The sequence below is a fragment of the Hyperolius riggenbachi genome, chromosome 11, assembly GCF_040937935.1.
Source record: "Hyperolius riggenbachi isolate aHypRig1 chromosome 11, aHypRig1.pri, whole genome shotgun sequence".
Classification (NCBI taxonomy): domain Eukaryota; kingdom Metazoa; phylum Chordata; class Amphibia; order Anura; family Hyperoliidae; genus Hyperolius; species Hyperolius riggenbachi.
Window position 1 is genome coordinate 110,942,589 of NC_090656.1, and position 23,126 is coordinate 110,965,714.

The 23,126-nt window shown below is 52.8% G+C and overlaps 1 protein-coding gene across 2 annotated transcripts in view; it reads right to left on the reverse strand.

Moving 5' to 3' along the window:
• Positions 1–23,126, reverse strand: part of TSPAN32 (tetraspanin 32) — a 254,676-nt gene that overhangs the window by 28,136 nt on the left and 203,414 nt on the right. For both annotated transcript variants that reach the window (XM_068261622.1, XM_068261621.1), the window contains 2 exons: positions 6,596–6,697; positions 2,499–2,579 (listed from right to left, as the gene is read on the reverse strand). In XM_068261622.1, the coding sequence (XP_068117723.1) occupies positions 2,499–2,579; positions 6,596–6,697 (183 nt within the window). The remainder of the gene's footprint in view (positions 1–2,498; positions 2,580–6,595; positions 6,698–23,126) is intronic.

Sequence of the window (23,126 nt, forward strand, 5' to 3'; positions counted from 1 at the left end):
TGTCTATAGGCAACTGACTGCACTCAGATCAAAGGGGGCCGAATAATTATGCACACACCACTTTGCAGTTATTTATTTGTAAAAAATGTTTGGAATGATGTATGATTTTTGTTCCACTTCTCACGTGTACACCACTTTGTGTTGGTCTTTCATGTGGAATTCCAATAAAATTGATTCATGTTTGTAGCAGTAATAAGACAAAATGTGGAAAACTTTAAGGGGGCCGAATACTTTTGCAACCCACTGTATATATAGCTGGTTGGGTTTTTTTCTGTTTTTAATTGCAAGTTGTCACAACTTGGCAGTGTTCCCTTCGCTAGTGGTGGCCACTACTAAAGAATTGAGGGGTAACTATAAGTTAAAGCGGCACTATGGTGAAAAATTGTAAAATTTAAAATATGTGCAAACATAGACAAATAAGTAATATGTATGTTTTTTCCAGAGAGAAATGAGCCATAAATTACTTTTCTCCAATGTTGCTGTCACTTACAGTAGGTAGTAGAAATCTGACAGAAGCGACAGGTTGTGGACTAGTCCATCTCTTCATAGGGGATTCTCAGCAAGGCTTTTATTCTTTATAAAGATAATCCCTAAAAAGGATTTAAACAATGATGCTGGCCAGCCTCCCTGCTTGCTACACAGTTTTTTGGCAGTTGGACAGAGCAACTGCCATTCACTAAGTGCTTTTGAAAATAAATAAATCACTGAGAATCCCCCCATGAAGAGATAGACTAGTCCAACACCTGTCGCTTCTTATTTATTTATGTTTGCACATATTTTAAATTTTACAATTTTTTGCCATAGTGTCCCTTTAAGTTGCATGCACCAAGGACTTCAGGTAGAAGCCATGGGCTTTGGTTGAGTGGCAGCCAGTGGTAAAGTATTGGGAGTATTGGGCCATTATTTGGGGAATTTGGTGAGTGGCATGTAAGCCCATGGGGTCCTCGAGCCTCCCTCATGGGGGTGGGCTGAGGGTTAAAGGATTCTTGCCAATTAATGATGTTCTGGGTGGGCTGAAGTATAGCCACTAGCAAAGGGATAAAGAAAAGTAAGCCGGTTATAATTAAATCTTTTATTATTCCAACAGTTTAATAGTTCAATGTTGTGTTTTTGTTAGGTATCCAGAATTTGTGCGGGGGTGGGGGGCGGGGGGGGGGGGGGCTTGTTTGGTTGTATCGACCAATAGCCTAGGTTACTGAAGGGGAGGTTTTGGCATTATGGAATATTCAGCACTGCACCTTACTTGCACAGCATGTTGTTTTTCACATGACTCCATCCTTATCCTTCGAAAGGCGGAAGTATCAGAGTCATGTGAATCGGGCCATGGAACGCTGGTAAGTGAACGCCCCCTGACCCTGTCCACATGTTCATTGCTGAATGGTGCTGAAGTGTGGTGTTCAGGTGAATTCAGGAACTATGTTCCAAATTTGATCACCAACACTATTAGTAGAGTTAGTAATGCTTTTAACAATGATTTATGTGCTGTTCTGTGACATATGTCACAGCTTTATCCTCACTGTCCAGTGCTCCCTGTGGTCCCTGCACTGCTCTGCTGTAATATTTGACTGGGAAAAATGTAGCAGAGGTACTATCCGTACCTCTGCTATTAGTACACTTTCATACTCAGGGTACAGCAAGCTCAATCTCCACAAGTGCACAGTTGTTTCAGCTCTCTTTCACACTGTGAGCAGATACAATACTATCAGAAAGTTCTCCTCCTCTCAGGGACGGACTGAGAGGAGGAGAACTGCTGCTTCCTCCCACCCATAATTGACATTCATCCCAATCAAAAATTCCAGCAGAGCAATGCGGGGACCATGTCGGTCACTGGATGGTGAGGATGGAGCTGTGACATCTGTCACAACACCGCATATAAAACATTATTAAAACTTCAGAGTGAAAACCGCCACTAAGTTTAGGGGTACTTTAAGTGAATGCTGTAGGGTCATGTAAATGGGTGTCGAGAGCTGCTGTAAGGCTTTGTTCACATCTAAAATTGAAATAGCAAACCCCAGCTTTTTGTGATTTTGTGAGTGATTTGTTTTTCACCCTCCCGGTGCTTACCTGTGCGCTACGATTTTGTGTAAAGCGCTTTTCAAAGCGCTTTTGCAGAGTGATTTATTTTTTTACTTCCTGACGCAAGCCAGGAAGTGAACTATTTGACCTAGAAAAGTATACAAACAATGTATTTATTCTTAAAAGTGCAAACGCAATCGCAGCACAAAGCAATTTTGTGAGCATTTTGCGCTTTTCCTATACCTTTCATTGTAGCAAAATCGCCCTAAAAATGGTACATGCAGCGCTTTGCTGAACGGAAAGCTGACAAAGTGCTCAGATATGAACTATCCCATAAGGATTCATTGCACTAGCGATTTTAGGGCGTTTTTTTTTTTAAATCGCCGGCACTAAAAAAAAAATAGGCAAAACGCCCTAGGTGTGAACGAGCCCTTATTGTGGTGCAGTTACCCAGTTAGTACTCGCTAGGAAATAGAACATACCAATTCTTCTGCTTTAGTCTCGCACATAACAGGTATTTCAGGAATCATTACATGTCCTCTGGTTTTCCCACAACACTGAAACTGAGAACAGAACAGTTATTGAGAAATTCTGCCTTTATTAAAAATAGTGAGCGCTTGCAATTTTGTGAACCAACCCTGTGAATTTTCAGTATTTCTGCATTACCATAACACAAGCACTAAATTATAGATAATGAGAAGCCATTTCAACAGACAATTCCAAGGCATTATGTTTGTTCATTTCTTTATTGAAGAAAGGATGCAAAGCTGTGGTAAAATGTACGGCATAAATACTGTATGTAAACATTTGCTTTCAGTAACTGTTGTGATCCTTTGCGCAGCAATAACTGCAGCCAGACTCACCCAGTGACTGTCTATCAAACACACACATCAGCTTGGAGGAATTTTAGCGCATTCTTTCCTATAAAACAGCTTCAACTCTGGGATCTTTATGGGTTTCCCTGCATGAACTACCTGCTTTGGGGCCTTCTATGATGCAGCCACTGTAAAACACTGACTTTCTTCTGCTGTTAAGGGAACCTTAAGTAAACCAAAGTTTAACCCTATTTAACTTACCTGGGGCTTTTTCCAGCCCTCTGTAGTCTATTAAGTCCCTTGCTGTCCTTCCGATATGCTGCAGTCCACTGCTGTGCTCCTCCAAACGATGGCTAACTTAGGGCTGGTTCAGACGGACGTTTCGAGGCGTCGCGTTCAATGGTGTCGTGGTGGCAATGCGTTCAGGCTTTCAGCAGCGTTCGCGTTGCGTTCGGATACGGTCGCGTTTTTTATTCCCCTAGGGGGACATTAGCTGTCGCGGTTAACCGCCCCTGGAAGCAACATGTAGCTTCCAGGGGCTTCTTGAACGCCAGTGAAAATCGGGACCCGAACGCCGCGTTCATGTAAACGCGCGTAAAAGCTTGGTACAAACGCTACCATTCACTTGTATGGGAGCGTTTAACGCCAAGCCCCGAACGCTGGCAGTAAGCGCTCCACAAGCGTCCGTCTGAACCAGCCCTTAGTCTTGTCACCGAACTGCACATGGCCCTGGCCTCAAAAGCTCTCCCCTAGCTGGCAGCATTCTGCACTTGCACAGTTTGTAAAACTTGCAACTGTGCAAGCCCAGAATGCTCCATGGCCACCAGTGCGAGATCGAGACTAAAGCCATGTCGAGGCTGTGCATGCATAGTAGCCCATGACAGTGTTCAGTCAGCAAGCTTTCCAAGGGGAACAGCAGCGAAAGGCAGCAAATCGATTGGACACCGAGGGGCCTGATGGACATAAGGAAGCTGGAAGAAGGCGAGTCAAACTGACCTCCTTTGATTCCATTAAGGGTCCTTTAATCAAGTGGTTGATGGACATGTGTGTTTATGGTCATTGGGGTATATGCACAAAAGACTGACAAACTTAATTTGTGCAGACAACACATGTTAAAGGGACACTATCGATCAACATGTTTTTTTTTCAATTGAGATAGGAAATGTTTGGGAAGTTCTGCTAAGTACTGGTGTAAACATTTGAATCCTTATCTCTTTGTTTACTGTTATCTAATTCCTTTCACACTTTTCTGAAGGCAGTCTGCTCTAATCTGATGGCAGACTCAGCCATGAGGGGAGGGGGGAATTCCCTCACAGTGCATCTGTTAATCCTGTGTGTGCTGAGAGCTCAGTCAGAGACAGGCAGAGCTTTCTGTTAGAAAGAGCAGAGGAAATGTATCTTATGTGCAACATAAACATTTGTAATTGTGTGTGTGAAACCTGATACCTGACAGGCTTTTGTTTTCATATAACTCTGCTTCCATATTACACTGTTCTTAGCAGGTCAGACTGCAGAGATTCACCTTTGCAAATGAGACATTCCAAACGTAGCTAAAATCTACACACAATGAATTAAAGCTTTTGCGGCTGATATTTAACATGAAAAGGAGGAAGATGTTTACACAGCTACTTAAACATTATTTGTATATTGTCATTTTAGAATACTTGGTTTGATAGTATTCCTTTAAGATACATAGTTACAAAGTTAGTTTGTTTTAAAAAAGACATTCGTTCATCAAGTTTAACCAGAACTGGTTTAACGCAATTTATGTAGCAAGATATGCAAATTATGTAACTTATTTTAATAAATGCAACACTGATGCTGCCTTTTAGAAAAGCAACATAAATATTGCATATATAAAGCAAGTTACTCTAGTTGTGTAACTCTCTATGTAAATTGGGTGAGTAAATCCAATAAACTGAACATGCAATGCAACCTTTTGTGCATATACTCCATTATCTTGCTGCAAGTCTTCCCTTGAATTTTACTTCACAAACTGTGACCCTGACATTTTCCTGCAGAATTGTTTAATACTATTCAGAATACTCTCAATGATGGTAATGAATGAAATATTTTTCATTGAAGCCACAAAATCCTAATTTTGTTTTTTTCCACCCAATCAGTCATTAGCAAACTTTAAAGGGACACTGAGAAGTGCCCGAATTTAATAGAATACTCTTACCCGGGGCTTCTTCCAGCTCACCGTCGGTCTCCTATGTTGCTGTCACTTGCAGTTAGTAGTAGAAATCTGACAGAACCGACAGGTTTTGGAGTAGCCCATCTCCTCATAGGGGTTCTCAGGGTTTTCTTTATTTTCAAAAGCACTTAGTGAATGACAGTTGCTCCGTCCAACTGCCAAAAAAATGTACGGTGAGCAGGGATGGCTGGCCAACATCTTTTTCAGGGAGTGTCTTTATAAAGAATAAACACCATGCTGAGAATTCCCTATGGAGAGGTGGAGTAGCCCAAATCCTGTCGATAATGTGAGATTTCTATTACTTACTGTAAGTGACAGCAACATAGGAGAAGAGTAATCTATGGCTCATTTTACTCAGGAAGAAACTTGCTTTTTATTTGTATGGATTTACATATATTTTACATTTTAAGATTTTCATGCACATAAAAAACAGCTGATAGTAGCCTGCATATTTCTGGATCTTAAAAATAGTTTTGTACCTATTGTTTTTATGTACTGTATATTCTGGTGTATAAGACTACTTTTTAACCCTTGAAAATCTTCTGAAAAGTCAGGGGTCGTCTTATACGCCGGGTGTCATTGATACTGGGTGATCCGCCCTATGCTGTCACTGACTCTCCGATCTCGCTGCTGAGAACTGTAGTGAAGCGACGAGATCTGAGAAGCAGAGAAGCAGGTAAATAGGATACAAGGATGGGCCAGAAAAGTGAAAGAGGCGTTTTTTATGGGCACCGCACAATCTATTCTTCCATACCGCTCTGATAAACAGGGAGACAAGGAGAGCTGACCAATCCGCTTAGGGAAAGGGAGAGTTGACCAATCCAACCAATCGCCTGTATATTGTTATATACTGTACTGGGTACCACATACAGTACAGCACCAGTATCTATTCATACATAGCACCAGTATATGATTTTTTTTTTTAATTTTTATTTGGTGTGCGTTGGAAGAGGGGTAGTCTTATACGGCGAGTATGTCAACTCTATATTTTAACTGGAAAAGCTGGGTGGTCGTCTTATATACCCAGTCTTCTTATATGCTGGAATATACGGTAGCTGAAAATGCACACATTTAAGCACACAAAGGTAAAGGCTATGTGTAAGAAATGCTCACCCAAAAATGCAGATGTGTGAAAGTAGCTGTCACATCTGACATACATAACTGGCAAGCAGGGCTGGATTTCTGAAAAGGCCACAAACGCCCGGGCCTTGGGCAGCTGCTGGCTAAGGGGCAGTTGGACATGGAAAAGAGTTTGTTGAATATGGAAGAGAAGCTTGCAGATGGAAAAGGGAGGCTGCAAATGGGGAGCAACATAGAATAGAAGAAGAGCTGTACATGAAAGAAAGGAACAGCGATACATGGGTGTTACACATGGAAGAGGCGACTGCACATGGAATGGAAGGGACACTGTTGCACATCGATAAGGAACAGCAATAACCTTGCCAGGGGTGGAAAAAGTATGAATCCAGCCTAGGGGCACAAAACGTATAAATCCGGCCTTGCAGATCACCTTTATGGTAGCACGAGCCCTGAGTGTAGCGAATAGGACTGGGAAAATATTACTCACAACATCATGTGTGTGTAAAAGTTGCTCCTTTGCTTCTGCAGAAGACCATCTGTAAACCTGCTCATACATGTCGTCATAAACGTCTAGGAAAGAGGCCTGAATCTGGAAAACAGGACAAGCTGCATACATTACATAATGGCAACCAATACAGAGCCCTCACAAGAAATGTCATTGTAATACGTCTTGCTGCTCCTCCCGTCTCCATTTAGTTTAGCCTCTCATATACAAGGTCAATGCAGCACATGTAGATACAGGAGTAGAATGTACTTATTCTGCAATGTATATCTTAATCTAAAGTGACACTGATTCATTAATAGCTTGGACTGGTGTGTGTACTTCATCCTGCTTCCTTCCTTGGCTCTGCTCCAGCAGCAGGCCTGCGAGGGAGGAGTGGAGAGGTTACTGTATGTAACAGCATGCTGAGATTTTCTGCTAGACCTCCTCATTTCATCATCAATTCAGCAGATTTGGGACATTGAATCATTTCAGATGCTGCTTCTGTCATTAACACTTTTCATGACCTCTCCATGCTGAAAATGTAAATGTGACCATAGCAGCTTCTGAGATGCAGAAATCTATACACTGCAAATGGAGGGCAATGTGAATATTCATTTTGCTTTAACCCACGCCTGTCATTGGTCTTGTATCACCTAATATCTATCATCCAATGCGGTCTAAGTCATGTTTTGGTGCTGATGCTGAATGAAATCCAAACCTTAACAGATCTGACCCATAAACCTAACCCTACACTGTATTCCTCCTGTAGCCTCACCCTTGCATGTAATTTTACTATATGCCTAATCTGAATTACTATTACAATCTTATCGTGTACTTCTCTTACATGTTTGTACTCTTTATACATGAATAACCCTAAACAGTGTTACTCCTATATGTTTAACCTTAATTTATATTTATGTGTTATATGCCTAACACCAATCTGAGAATCTCCCATATGTCTAACACTAATTTATGCTTCTTCCATAGTCCTAACCCTAACCTACTTCTACCTGGCAAACACTCCCGTGTGCCTAAAATCTCCACTCCCTTCATATGCTTCATATTAATTTACCTCTCTTTTATGCCGAAAACCTTTAACCTTTACCCCTCTTTTAAATCTAGACTTAACATTTTTTCACACTATATGACTACCACCTCTGCTGCTCCTATATGTCTACCTATTCCCTGTACTCCTCCTGTATTCCAACTTGTAAGTTTTACTCTACATGCCTAATCTAACTTGTTCTCCCAGTATATGCGTAAAAATAACCTGTACATTTATGCCTAATTGTATTATGTACCCTCTCCCTATATGTTTATCATGACATTAACCTGCACCCTTTGTGCACTCCTACATGCCTTAACTTGTACTCACCATAAACCTAAAACTAAAATGTACCCTTCCTAAGGGCTTTTTCACATCAAAAATTGCGAAACGCGTTTTGCGTTTTGTGATTTTCACTATGTTGGCCTCAATCAAAATGCAGGAAAATGCTTCAGAACTATGATTGCCTTTTTTCGAAAAATCGGAAACACATTCTGTAGAATTCAATAGAGATACATGATTCCAGTTGTAACTTTACTGTACTTTCGTTTGGAAGATCGAAAGCCTTTTCTAAAACAAAAGTGAACATAGCTGGTGTGAAAGGGCCCTACATACCTAACAGTAACATGCAGGGTATGTCTAACCCTAACTTTTGTTTTTCTTATATGATAACCCTAACTTCTATGACTCATATAAGCCTTACCAAACCTTTACTTTTCCTCTATACTCAAAACTAATCCTATACCCACTTTTATACATATCCCTAAGCTATACTCTTGCTGTATGCACACCGCTAGTTGTGCATTACTCTTATATGTCTAATCTCACCCTGTACCTAGTATATTCTGATCATGAACTTATATGACCCTCCTACCAGGGACGGACATAGGCTCATGCAGGCCATGCAGCAGTACAGGGGCCCCATGCCTTCTGGGGCACATGCATGCAGCTGCATCACATTCAGACTAAGATTATCCTCTAGGTTCATGTATGTGTCGGCACCCAGTCCATTCAGAAGTTGTCTCTCCCTACTAGTTTCGCTCCCCTCTGTGTAGTTGTCTTTCCCTCCATGTCATTTTCCCAGTGTAGCTGTCTCTCATTATGACTATGTACATTGTGAAGTGCTGCTGAAGATTTGGGCACTATATAAATACTCAATAATAATAAGGTAAGGAAGACTATGGTAGGGATAAGATTCACCACCTTGTAGCTGATATTTGCTGAAATTACATTGATGTCTATGGAGGCGCCCTTTTAACCGGTTCAGCACTGCAGTCCGAAAATCTCATGCATCCGAGCAACGTTCACCTCCCATTCATTCGCCTATAACTTTATTGCTACTTATCACAACAAATTGATCTATATCTTGTTTTTTCCGCCACTAATTAGGCTTTCTTTGGGTAGTACATTTTGCTAAGAATTATTTTTTTCTAAATCTATTTTAACAGGAAGATTAAGAAAGAAATGAAAAAAAGTCATTATTTCTCAGTTTTTGGCCATTATAGTTTGAAATTAATATATGCTACCGTAATTAAAACTCATGTATTTTATTTGCCCATCTGTCCCGGTTATTACACCGTTTAAACAATGTCCCTATCACAATTTATGGTGCCGATATTTCATTTAGAAATAAAGGTGAATTTTTTCAATTTGCATCCATCACTATTTATAAGCTTATAATTTTAAATAATATAATAACATATTCTCTTGAAATGCATATTTAAAAGTTCAGACCCTTGGGTAACTATTTATGTTGTTTTTTTTTTAATTGTATTTTTTATTTTTAATAAAAAAAAGTGTATGTGGGTAATTTTTGGTGTGGGAGGGAAGCTAATTTTAAATGTAAAATAATATTTTTTTTTATTAAAAATGTATGTTGGTGCAGTTTACTATTTGGCCACAAGATGGCCACAGTGAAAAAAGTCCTGGATGCGAACGATCTCGCATCCAGGAACTAAAATGCTGGGGGAGAAGTTTCCTGGGGGCAGAAATACCGCGCTCTCTGTAAAGAAAGCGTCGGTATTTCTGCGGGGAAGTTAGATCAGTGAATGGGAATTATATTCCCATTCACTGATCGGGGGGCTAGCGGCGGGCAGCGGGAGCACGCGCGGGGGCGCGCCCGATCGCGCGCACCATCCGGCGGCGGCAGCAGCAGTGCCTATCTAGACGAGGAAACTCGTCCAGATAGGCCGAACTGGTTAATACAGGCAGCTCAGGCACCCTTTTCAACTGATCCCACAGACACTGGCACGGCACCCTAGATTTTGCCACCTGAATCTCTTCTACTACTGACAAAACCTAAAAACCCTCAGGTTGCCCAGCATTAGCTTTGACGCGTTCAAATTCAGAATTCTGTTCTGAATGCTTTGGGTCGGAACCTGAATCTTTACATACAGTATGTGGACTGCAGCAGGTGAGGGTTAACACACCATTGTCACTGTCTCCGGCCACTGCGCTCCAAATCACATTCCAGCTCTAAGATACTTTAATCTTCCGACTGTGAAAGAGGAAGTATTGGAGAGGTGTAGCGCGACGTGAAGCGCAGTGGCCAGAGGTGTCGACAAGGGAAAGGTTGAGTTACACCTCCCCCACTGCTGTCCGCATATGTACAGATTGAGGTTCTGTCCCGAAGCATTCAGAAGAACTTTCCAAATTCAAATGCATTAACACTACCCTGCAGTCTGTACACCACAGTGGTTGTAACTCATTTTATGCGCATCTCTGCAGAGTGCAGACTGTAATGCCCCATACACACGCTCAACAGCGGTCTTTTATGCAGCACAATTGTCAAACAACTATTGTTGTGAAAAAGTTGAAACAACTAAAAAAAAGGTGCTTGCTATTGTTCAAACAGCTGATCAGACTGATAAGAAGTCAATCCGACTGTTGGATTGACTTCTTATCAGTCTTATCAGCTGTTTGAACAATAGCAAGCAACTTTTTTTAGTTTTAGAAAAATTTGGGTTTCTCAATTGCGCTCCCCTTATTCTCTCCCACTTCCCTCAAAAATTAGGCCTGCTGCACTTCTCTTACAACGCTGCATGTACGTTCTACAGTAAGTCACAATGTCTTTTTAGAGTGTGCTACCCATATAGTTCACTGACATGCCAGGGCTGATGTCCCCACAATGTTTCAAGACTGGTCCTTAGTTACATCCACACCGGTTCCACACAGCGCCAGATTAATCCGCCACAGTGAGCCTCTGGTTGTACAGGTACTCAGAGAGTAGAAATAGAGAACAAAAAGAACAAAAGGATCATAGTATAGTCTGCTATGCTATGCTTGAAATAAGGACACGTTTAAGCCAGAGCAGCTGTCTGTGAGGGTGAGCAGCAACCTGAGAGGGTGAGCAGGAGAACGTGTGCTTTATACCGTGGAACCTGGTGTTGTGAGGTTTAACTGCACTATGATTGCTAAAATCCCTTTTTTGAGATATGGAGGAATGAAGATTGTTGGAGGAGTATTCAGTCCCGATTCTAAACGCAGTTGCTGTCTGTGAGGCGGGGCAGCCTTGCAGCAAGGTGAGCGTGCTAATCGTTGGTCACTGCACAGTGTGACAGAGGTGATCCCATAGTGGTGCCTCTGGGTCCCCATAGGGTGGAGGTTTCCCCCGTGAAGATAACATAGCAGACTATACTATGATCCTTTTGTTCTTTTTGTTCTCTGTTTCTACTCTCTGAATAACTGTACAACCAGAGGCTCACTGTGGCGGATTAATCAGACGCTGTGTGGAACCGGTGTGGACGTAACTGAGGACCAGTGTTGAAAACATTGTGGAATCGGACCTGGCATGTTGGTGAACTATATGGGCAGCGCACTCTAAAAAGACATTGTAACTTTTTTTAGTTTGTTTTAACTTGTTTCACAACAAAAGCTGTTTGACAATTGTGCTGCATAAAAGACTGCTGTTGAGTGTGTGTAAACTGTGTATGGGGCTTAACCCATTGTTTTTTTTTGTTAGTGCTTAGATCAGACCCAATAATCAGACTCACGTAAAGCTTTGCTATGCCCACACAGCTTCACTGCAGTGATATTTTTTCAGTCAGCAATTATTTAACCACCACAATTGTCCCATACCCGAAAACCCACAGATTTAGATACCGAAGCAAATACTATTAGTGTGCTCTAAAGCAAACCTAAGATTTGACTGTGTGATTAGAATGATGGTTGATGGTCAGTCTGTAAAACCAGCAGTAATTATGCAATCCTCTGGCAGACCACAGTGGTTAACCATGACCTCATACCCTTAAATACAGTCATCGAGCATTGCCTAAAATAGCTTTTTTACTTTTGACAGATGCATTGGCCATAGAGAATAACTAGGAGGATAGTAGCTGTCATCAATGCCTTATTTTTCAATGGTGGTCCAAAGCCCAAAATTACAAAGCAAACTGCCATGACAGCCCTGTGACTATATGTGGTCAGAAACCATCTCAGATGACTCCTTCCCACTTGTGTATTGCTAGATATTGAAAGCTGCTAGGTAGCACCTTCGTCTGCTCATGCTTGTTTGATCATAGGAAATCCAATTGACAAGCAGTGGCGTTACCCAGCGGCAGAGAACTGCAACATGTCATTTCTAATCACAGTTGCAACTACACTAAGGCCTGGAGCCCACTACAAAATGCTAATTGCCATCGCTAGCGTTTTTGGTAGCAATTTTAAAAAGTGTAATCAATTTGTCAGCGGTTGTGTAGCTATTAGCGTTTTTAATCCTGATTGGTGCTTTCAATTAATTTTAATTTTGTTACAGTGTGCAGTAATGTAAAAACGATAGCAAAACCGCTCTGTGTAGGTTTTTGACGAGCGATTATGCCAGCGTTTATATTCTTTACATTGCAGAAACGCTAGCGCTAATCGCTAATGCTCAAAAATGCTCCAGTGAAATTTGGCCCATTCATTAACATTAGCTGAGCGTTAGAGAAATCGCTAGCGGTTTTGAATCGCTCCCCTAAACGCTCAGAAAATCGCTCTAGTGGGTTTCAACCCTAAGATATGAATCCATGGGAGGGGGCGCCTGTCCATCACCGGTACCGAGCGAGCACAAGGCCCGGTGGAAGAGAGCAGCTGGCAGGCAGTGATTTTGCAACCTTCAGCTGTGTGCCCTTATGGAAGAGCACTTAATGTTTGTGATTACCAGGACAGAATATAGAATTCACATCATCTCAGACTTTACTTATGACCCCGGAGATGTGAATATAAATCTGTAAGTGTTCAGTGAATGCTCCACGCTTGCTAGCATTTTCTTGTGTTTAGGCCTCCCCTAGGGATCATAAGGGGACTTATCAGTGACTCTCTCCCTGAAATCTGAATAGCACCCCTTGAACTCTTTTCCACTTCTTTCTCTCCTCTAGTGAAAATGCATACTTCACCTTCTCCCATATAGTACAATGCAATGCTTATGGTTATGAGCAGTAAACCTAGTTTGTGGCTATAGGGCTTCATTCATTATACTTGACTCAGAGCTCTCCTTTAAACCTCACATTGCCTCATTAACCACCACCTGTTATTTCCAGCTCAAAAATATATTCCGTATCCGTCCCTTCCTCACACAAGAGGCCACCAAAATGCTTGTTCATGCCTTAATTATCTCCCGCCTAGACTACTGCAACACCCTGCTCTGTGGCCTACCAAAATACAGGCTAGCACCTCTCCAATCCCTTCTAAATTCAAGCAGCCCGCCTTATTCACCTCTCCACTAGAGTTGGGGCCGAACGGTTCGCACGGCGAACGGTCCTGGCGAACTTCGGTGGTTCGCTGTTCGCCTCCCGCAGGCGAACGGTTTGCGGAAGTTCGCTTCGCCTAGTTCGCTTCATAAAGCAAAATTTTTTCACCTCCATTTCACTGTCAGCAGACATGTTATTGTCAAACAAACACACTGCTTTCGACCCGCCCTCACCGTCAAGCTAGGACCTTTATACCATTTGAATCAGTTGTCTGCCTACACTAATTAATTATGGGACAGCTGCTACACACTCTGCCTGGAGATTTTAATTGGCCTCCTCCCTCCTCCCCTCCTCCCTCCTCCCTCCTCCCTCCTCCCACCTCCCTCCCTCCCTCCTCCCTCCTCCCTCCCCCTCCTCCCTCCCTCCCACCTCCCTCCTCCCTCCTCCCACCTCCCTCCTCCCTCCTCCCTCCTCCCACCTCCCTCCTCCCTCCTCCCCTCCTCCCTCCTCCCACCTCCTCCTCCCTCCCTCCCTCCTCCCTCCTCCCTCCTCCCACCTCCCTCCTCCCTCCTCCCACCTCCCTCCTCCCTCCTCCCACCTCCCTCCTCCCTCCTCCCTCCTCCCACCTCCCTCCTCCACCTCCCTCCTCCCTCCTCCCACCTCCCACCTCCCACCTCCCACCTCCCACCTCCCTCCTCCCACCTCCCTCCTCCCTCCTCCCTCCTCCCACCTCCCTCCTCCCTCCTCCCACCTCCCTCCTCCCTCCTCCCTCCTCCCACCTCCCTCCACCCACCTCCCACCTCCCTCCTCCCACCACCCTCCTCCCTCCCTCCCTCCCTCCCTCCCACCTCCCTCCTCCCTCCTCCCACCTCCCTCCTCCCTCCTCCCTCCTCCCACCTCCCTCCTCCCTCCTCCCTCCTCCCCTCCTCCCACCTCCCTCCTCCCCCTCCCTCCTCCCTCCTCCCACCTCCCTCCCTCCCTCCTCCCACCTCCCTCCTCCCTCCTCCCACCTCCCTCCTCCCTCCTCCCACCTCCCTCCTCCCTCCTCCACCTCCCTCCTCCCACCTCCCACCTCCCACCTCCCTCCTCCCACCTCCCTCCTCCCCTCCTCCCTCCTCCCACCTCCCTCCTCCCTCCTCCCACCTCCCCCTCCTCCCTCCTCCCACCTCCCTCCTCCCACCTCCCTCCCTCCCTCCTCCCTCCTCCCACCTCCCTCCTCCCCCTCCCACCTCCCTCCTCCCACCTCCCTCCTCCCTCCTCCCACCTCCCTCCTCCCTCCTCCTCCTCCCACCTCCCTCCTCCCTCCTCCCTCCTCCCACCTCCCTCCTCCCTCCTCCCTCCTCCCACCTCCCACCTCCCTCCTCCTCCTCCCACCTCCCTCCTCCCACCTCCCTCCTCCCTCCTCCCACCTCCCTCCTCCCTCCTCCCTCCTCCACCTCCCTCCTCCCACCTCCCTCCTCCCTCCTCCCACCTCCCTCCTCCCACCTCCCTCCTCCCTCCTCCCACCTCCCACCTCCCTCCTCCCACCTCCCACCTCCCTCCTCCCTCCTCCCTCCTCCCTCCTCCCTCCTCCCACCTCCCTCCTCCCTCCTCCCACCTCCCTCCTCCCTCCTCCCACCTCCCAACCTCCCTCCTCCCTCCTCCCACCTCCACCTCCCTCCCTCCCACCTCCCTCCTCCCTCCTCCCTCCTCCCCTCTCCCACCTCCCACCTCCCTCCTCCCTCCTCCACCTCCCTCCTCCCCCACCTCCCTCCTCCCTCCTCCCCCTCCCACCTCCCACCTCCCTCCTCCCTCCTCCCTCCTCCCACCTCCCACCTCCTCCTCCCACCTCCCTCACCTCCCACCTCCCTCCTCCCACCTCCCTCCACCCTCCTCCCACCTCCCACCTCCCTCCTCCCTCCTCCCTCCTCCCTCCTCCCACCTCCCTCCTCCCTCCTCCCTCCTCCCCCACCTCCTCCTCCACCTCCCTCCACCCACCTCCCACCTCCCACCTCCCACCTCAGCTCCTCCACCTCCCTCCTCCCACATCCCCACCTCCCTCCTCCCTCCACCCACCTCCCTCCACCCACCTCCCCACCCCAACCTCCCTCCTCCCTCCCTCCCACCTCCCCTCCTCCCTCCTCCCCACCTCCCTCCACCCACCTCCCACCTCCCTCCTCCCCCTCCTCCCACCTCACCACCTCCCTCCTCCCACCTCCCTCCACCCTCCTCCCTCCGCTCCACGCTCGCCTCCTCCCTCCTCCCACCTCCCACCTCCCTCCCTCCCACCTCCCTCCTCCCACCCACCCTCCTCCCTCCTCCCACCTCCCCACTCCTCCGCCCACTTCCCACCTCCCTCCAGCCCTCCTCCCACCTCCCTCCTCCCACCTCCCTCCTCCCCACCTCCCACCTCCCTCCTCCCTCCTCCCTCCTCCCACCTCCCTCCTCCCCTCCCCCACCTCCCTCCTCCCTCCTCCCACCCTCCCTCCTCCCTCCTCCCTCCTCCACCTCCCACCTCCCTCCTCCCTCCTCCCTCCTCCCTCCTCCCTCCTCCCACCTCCCTCCTCCCTCCTCCCTCCTCCCTCCTCCCTCCTCCCCACCTCCCTCCCTCCCTCCTCCCTCCTCCTCCTCCCACCTCCCACCTCCCACCTCCCTCCTCCCTCCTCCCACCACCTCCTCCCTCCTCCCACCTCCCTCCTCCCACCTCCCACCTCCCTCCTCCCTCCTCCCTCCTCCCTCCTCCCACCTCCCTCCTCCCACCTCCCACCTCCTCCTCCCTCCTCCCTCCTCCCACCTCCCTCCTCCCTCCTCCCTCCCACCTCCCTCCTCCCTCCTCCCTCCCACCTCCCTCCTCCCTCCTCCCTCCCACCTCCCTCCTCCCACCTCCCACCTCCCTCCTCCCTCCTCCCTCCTCCCTCCTCCCACCTCCCTCCTCCCTCTCCCACCTCCCTCCTCCCACCTCCCCTCCTCCTCCTCCCACCTCCCTCCTCCCTCCTCCCTCCCACCTCCCTCCTCCCTCCTCCCACCCTCCCTCCTCCCTCCTCCCACCTCCCACCTCCCTCCTCCCACCTCCCCTCCTCCCTCCTCCCTCCTCCCTCCTCCCTCCTCCCACCTCCCTCCTCTCCCTCCTCCCACCTCCCTCCTCCCTCCTCCCTCCTCCCCCTCCCTCCTCCCTCCTCCCACCTCCCACCTCCCACCTCCCTCCTCCCTCCTCCCACCTCCCTCCTCCCTCCCCCTCCTCCCACCTCCCTCCTCCACCTCCCACCTCCCTCCTCCCTCCTCCCTCCTCCCTCCTCCCACCTCCCACCTCCCACCTCCCTCCTCCCTCCTCCCACCTCCCTCCTCCCTCCTCCCACCTCCCTCCTCCCTCCTCCCTCCCACCTCCCTCCTCCCTCCTCCCTCCTCCCTCCCACCTCCTCCTCCCTCCTCTCCACCTCCTCCCTCCTCCCACCTCCCTCCTCCCTCCTCCCACCTCCCTCCTCCCTCCTCCCTCCTCCCTCCCTCCCTCCTCCCTCCTCCCTCCTCCCACCTCCCACCTCCCCACCTCCCTCCTCCCACCTCCCACCTCCCACCTCCCACCTCCCACCTCCCTCCTCCCTCCTCCCTCCCACCTCCCTCCTCCCTCCACCCACCTCCCACCTCCCTCCTCCCCACCCTCCTCCCTCCCTCCTCCCTCCTCCACCTCCCTCCTCCCACCTCCCACCTCCCACCTCCCTCCTCCCTCCTCCCTCCTCCTCCTCCTCCCTCCCACCTCCCACCTCCCTCCTCCCACCTCGCTCCTCCCTCCTCCCACCTCCCTCCTCCCTCCTCCCTCCTCCTCCTCCACCTCCTCCTCCCTCCTCCCTCCCACCTCCCTCCTCCCTCCCACCTCCCTCCTCCCTCCCTCCTCCACCTCCCTCCTCCCTCCTCCCTCCTCCCTCCTCCCTCCTCCCTCCTCCCTCCTCCCACCTCCCACCTCCCTCCTCCCACCTCCCTCCTCCACCTCCCACCTCCTCCTCCCTCCTCCCACCTCCCTCCTCCCTCCTCCCTCCCACCTCCCTCCTCCCTCCTCCCACCTCCCTCCTCCCTCCTCCCACCTCCCTCCTCCCACCTCCCCTCCTCCACCTCCCACCTCCCACCTCCCACCTCCCCTCCTCCCACCTCCCTCCTCCCTCCTCCCTCCTCCCACCTCCCACCTCCCTCCTCCCTCCTCCCTCCTCCCACCTCCCACCTCCCTCCTCCCTCCTCCCACCTCCCACCTCCCTCCTCCCTCCTCCCACCCTCCCACCTCCCTCCTCCCACCTCCCTCCTCCCACCTCCCTCCTCCTCCTCCTCCCTCCTCCCTCCCTCCTCCCTCCTCCCACCTCCCTCCTCCCTCCTCCCTCCCACCTCCCTCCTCCCTCCTCCCTCCCCACCTCCCACCTCCCACCTCCCTCCTCCCACCTCCCTCCTCCCTCCTCCCTCCTCCCTCCTCCCACCTCCCTCCTCCCACCTCCCTCCTCCACCTCCCCTCCTCCCTCCTCCCACCTCCCTCCTCCCTCCTCCCACCTCCCTCCTCCCTCCTCCCTCCCTCCCTCCTCCCTCCTCCCTCCTCCCACCTCCCTCCTCCCACCTCCCTCCCACCTCCCTCCTCCCACCTCCCTCCTCCCTCCTCCACCACCTCCCACCTCCCTCCTCCCTCCTCCCACCTCCCACCTCCCTCCTCCCACCTCCCTCCTCCACCTCCCTCCTCCCTCCTCCCTCCCTCCTCCCTCCTCCCTCCTCCCTCCTCCCTCCCACCTCCCTCCTCCCTCCCACCTCCCACCTCCCACCTCCCTCCTCCCACCTCCCTCCTCCCTCCTCCCCACCTCCCTCCCACCTCCCTCCTCCCTCCTCCCTCCTCCCACCTCCCTCCTCCCACCTCCCACCTCCCTCCTCCCTCCTCCCACCTCCCACCTCCCACCTCCCTCCTCCCTCCCTCCTCCCTCCTCCCTCCTCCCACCTCCCTCCTCCCCACCTCCCACCTCCCTCCTCCCACCTCCCTCCTCCCACCTCCCACCTCCCTCCCACCTCCCACCTCCCACCTCCCTCCTCCCACCTCCCTCCTCCTCCTCCCTCCTCCCTCCTCCCTCCTCCCACCTCCCTCCTCCCACCTCCCTCCTCCCACCTCCCTCCTCCCTCCCTCCCTCCTCCCTCCTCCCACCCTCCTCCTCCCTCCTCCCACCTCCCACCTCCCTCCTCCCACCTCCCTCCTCCCCACCTCCCACCTCCCTCCTCCCACCTCCCTCCTCCCACCTCCCTCCCTCCTCCCTCCTCCCACCTCCCACCTCCCTCCTCCCACCTCCCTCCTCCCACCTCCCACCTCCCACCTCCCACCTCCCTCCTCCCACCTCCCTCCTCCCTCCTCCCTCCTCCACCTCCCTCCTCCCTCCTCCCACCTCCCTCCTCCCTCCTCCCTCCTCCCACCTCCCTCCTCCCTCCTCCCACCTCCCTCCTCCCTCCTCCCACCTCCCTCCTCCCACCTCCCACCTCCCTCCTCCCACCTCCCTCCCACCTCCCACCTCCCACCTCCCTCCTCCACCTCCCACCTCCCTCCTCCCACCTCCTCCTCCCTCCTCCCTCCTCCCACCTCCCTCCTCCCTCCTCCCTCCTCCCACCTCCCTCCTCCCACCTCCCTCCTCCCACCTCCCACCTCCCTCCTCCCACCTCCCTCCCACCTCCCTCCTCCCTCCTCCCACCTCCCACCTCCCACCTCCCTCCTCCCTCCTCCCTCCTCCCTCCTCCCACCTCCCTCCTCCCTCCTCCCTCCTCCCTCCTCCCTCCTCCCACCTCCCTCCTCCCTCCTCCCACCTCCCTCCTCCCACCTCCCTCCCACCTCCCACCTCCCTCCTCCCTCCCACCTCCCACCTCCCACCTCCCTCCTCCCACCTCCCACCTCCCTCCTCCCACCTCCCACCTCCCTCCTCCTCCTCCCTCTCCCACCTCCCACCTCCCTCCTCCCACCTCCCTCCTCCCACCTCCCTCCTCCCACCTCCCACCTCCCTCCTCCCACCTCCCTCCTCCCACCTCCTCCCTCCCTCCTCCCTCCTCCCACCTCCCTCTCCCACCTCCCACCTCCCTCCTCCTCCCACCTCCCTCCTACCTCCCACCTCCCACCTCCCACCTCCCTCCTCCCTCCTCCCTCCTCCCTCCTCTCCCTCCTCCCACCTCCTCCTCCCACCTCCCACCTCCCACCTCCCTCCTCCCTCCTCCCACCTCCCTCCTCCCTCCTCCCACCTCCCACCTCCCTCCCTCCCACCTCCCTCCTCTCCTCCCTCCTCCTCCCTCCTCCCTCCCTCCTCCCTCCTCCCACCTCCCACCTCCCTCCTCCCTCCTCCCACCTCCCTCCTCCCTCCTCCTCCACCTCCCACCTCCCTCCTCCCTCCCCTCCTCCCTCCCACCTCCCTCCTCCCTCCTCCCTCCCTCCTCCCTCCTCCCTCCTCCCTCCTTCCCACCTCCCTCCTCCCTCCTCCCACCTCCCTCCTCCCTCCTCCCACCTCCCACCTCCCTCCTCCTCCCACCTCCCTCCTCCCACCTCCTCCCTCCCTCCTCCCTCCCTCCCACCTCCCTCCTCCCACCTCCCACCTCCCACCTCCCTCCCTCCTCCCTCCTCCCTCCTCCCACCTCCCTCCTCCCTCCCTCCCTCCTCCCTCCTCCCACCTCCCTCCTCCCACCTCCTCCCTCCCTCCTCCCTCCTCCCTCCTCCCTCCTCCCCACCTCCCACCTCCCTCCTCCCACCTCCCTCCTCCCTCCTCCCACCTCCCTCCCACCTCCCTCCTACCTCCCACCTCCCACCTCCCACCTCCCTCCTCCCACCTCCCTCCTCCCTCCTCCCACCTCCCACCTCCCTCCTCCCTCCTCCCCCTCCCTCCTCCCACCTCCCACCTCCCTCCTCCCACCTCCCACCTCCCTCCTCCCTCCCTCCCACCTCCCTCCTCCCTCCTCCCTCCCTCCTCCCTCCTCCCACCTCCCTCCCCCCTCCTCCCTCCTCCCTCCCTCCTCCCTCCTCCACCTCCCTCCCCCCCTCCCTCCCTCCTCCCTCCTCCACCTCCCACCTCCCTCCTCCCTCCCTCCTCCACCTCCCTCCTCCCTCCTCCCTCCTCCCTCCCTCCTCCCTCCTCCCTCCTCCCACCTCCCTCCTCCCACCCTCCTCCCTCCTCCCTCCTCCCCCTCCTCCACCTCCCACCTCCCTCCCTCCTCCCTCCTCCCACCTCCCTCCTCCCACCTCCCTCCTCCCTCCTCCCACCTCCCTCCTCCCTCCTCCCACCTCCCTCCTCCCTCCTCCCACCTCCCACCTCCCTCCTCCCACCTCCCACCTCCCTCCTCCCTCCTCCCACCTCCCTCCTCCCTCCTCCCACCTCCCTCCTCCCTCCTCCCACCTCCCTCCTCCCTCCCACCTCCCTCCTCCCACCTCCCTCCTCCCACCTCCTCCCTCCCTCCTCCCTCCTCCCTCCTCCACCTCCCTCCTCCCACCTCCCACCTCCCACCTCCCTCCCTCCTCCCTCCTCCCACCTCCCACCTCCCTCCTCCCTCCTCCCTCCTCCCTCCTCCCACCTCCCTCCTCCCACCTCCTCCCTCCCTCCTCCCTCCTCCCTCCTCCCTCCTCCCACCTCCCACCTCCCTCCTCCCACCCTCCCTCCTCCCTCCTCCCACCTCCCTCCCACCTCCCTCCTACCTCCCCACCTCCCACCTCCCACCTCCCTCCTCCCACCTCCCTCCTCCCTCCTCCCCACCTCCCACCTCCCTCCTCCCTCCTCCCACCTCCCTCCTCCCACCTCCCTCCTCCCTCCTCCCACCTCCCTCCTCCCTCCTCCCTCCCTCCTCCCTCCCTCCTCCCTCCTCCCACCTCCCTCCCCCCTCCTCCCTCCTCCCTCCCTCCTCCCCTCCTCCACCTCCCTCCCCCCTCCTCCCTCCTCCCTCCTCCCACCTCCCACCTCCCTCCTCCCACCTCCCTCCTCCCTCCCTCCTCCCACCTCCCTCCTCCCTCCTCCTCCCTCCTCCTCCTCCCTCCTCCCTCCTCCCACCCTCCTCCCTCCTCCCTCCTCCCTCCTCCCACCTCCCACCTCCCTCCCTCCTCCCTCCTCCCACCTCCCTCCTCCCTCCTCCCACCTCCCACCTCCCTCCTCCCTCCTCCCACCTCCCTCCTCCCTCCTCCCACCTCCCACCTCCCTCCTCCCTCCTCCCACCTCCCTCCTCCCACCTCCCACCTCCCTCCTCCCACCTCCACCTCCCTCCCCCCTCCCCCCTCCTCCCTCCCCCCTCCTCCCTCCTCCCTCCTCCCCACCTCCCTCCTCCCACCTCCCTCCTCCCTCCCTCCTCCCTCCCTCCTCCCCACCTCCCTCCTCCCTCCTCCCTCCCTCCCTTCCTCCCTCCTCCCTCCTCCCTCCTCCCACCCTCCTCCCTCCTCCCTCCTCCCTCCTCCCACCTCCCACCTCCCTCCCTCCTCCCTCCTCCCACCTCCCTCCTCCCTCCTCCCACCTCCCTCCTCCCTCCTCCCACCTCCCTCCTCCCCACCTCCCTCCTCCCTCCTCCCTCCTCCCTCCCACCTCCCTCCTCCCTCCTCCCACCTCCCTCCCTCCTCCCTCCCTCCTCCCTCCCTCCTCCCCTCCTCCCTCCTCCCACCTCCCACCTCCCTCCTCCCACCTCCCTCCCTCCTCCCCTCCCTCCTCCCTCCTCCCTCCTCCCTCCTCCCTCCTCCCTCCTCCCTCCTCCCTCCTCCCTCCTCCCTCCTCCCTCCTCCCTCCTCCAACCCTTCAACCCTTCAACCCTTCAACCCTTCAACCTATTCCCTCCTCCCTCCGGGAGGAGGGGTGTCTTCTGGCAGGGCATTATACTACTTTAAAAGCCAGTATACATCATACCATAGCTGGGAATCGAACCCAGATCTCACTGTGCGGTGGACACGTCACCCTAAGCAGTGTACCACTACAGTAGTAAGTGAAGCTAGCCGAAAATGTACCATTAATGCTCAATGCAATAGAACCATTAGGTTGCTTAAAGGAGAACTGTAGTGAGAGGTATATGGAGGCTGCCATAATGATTTCCTTTTAAGCTATACCAGTTGCCTGGCAGCCCTGCTGATCTATTTGGCTGCAGTAATAATAATAATTCAAACATTTGTATAGCGCTTTTCTCCTGTCAGACTCAAAGCGCTCAAGAGCTGCAGCCACAGGGACACGCTCAAGAGGCCACCCTGCAGTGTTAGGGAGTCTTGCCTTGAACTCCTTACTGAATAGGTACTTGACCTAGCCAGGATTTGAACCCTGGTCTCCCATGTCAAAGGCAGCACCCTTAACCAGTACACTATCCAGCCACTGTAGTGTGAATCCCACCAGAAACAAGCATGCAGCTAATCTTGTCAGATCTTGCAAAAATGTCAAACACCAGATCTGCTGCATGCTTGTTCAGGGTCTAGGGCTAAAAGTATTGGAGGCAGAGGATCTGCAGGATAGCCAGGGTAACTGGTATTGCTTAAAAGGAAATCAATATGGTAGCCTCCATATACCTTTCACTACAGTTCTCCTTTAAAGGGAACCTTAACTGAGAGTGATATGGATGTTTCCTGTAAACAATACCAGTTGCCTGGCAGTCAAGCTGATCTTTGTGACTGCAATAGTGGCTGAATCACACCCTGAAACAAGCATGCAGCTAATCCAGTCTGACTTCAGTCAGAGCACCTGACCAGCAATTTCAGGCCAGCTTCAGTTGGTATAGTGGATAGTGTGCTTGTCCACCATACAGAGAGACCCAGGTTCAAATCCCAGCCAATGTGAGTTGGCTTTTATGCTACAAATCCTTAAAGGGAACCTAAACGGAGAAGGATATGGATTTTTCCTTTTAAAATAAT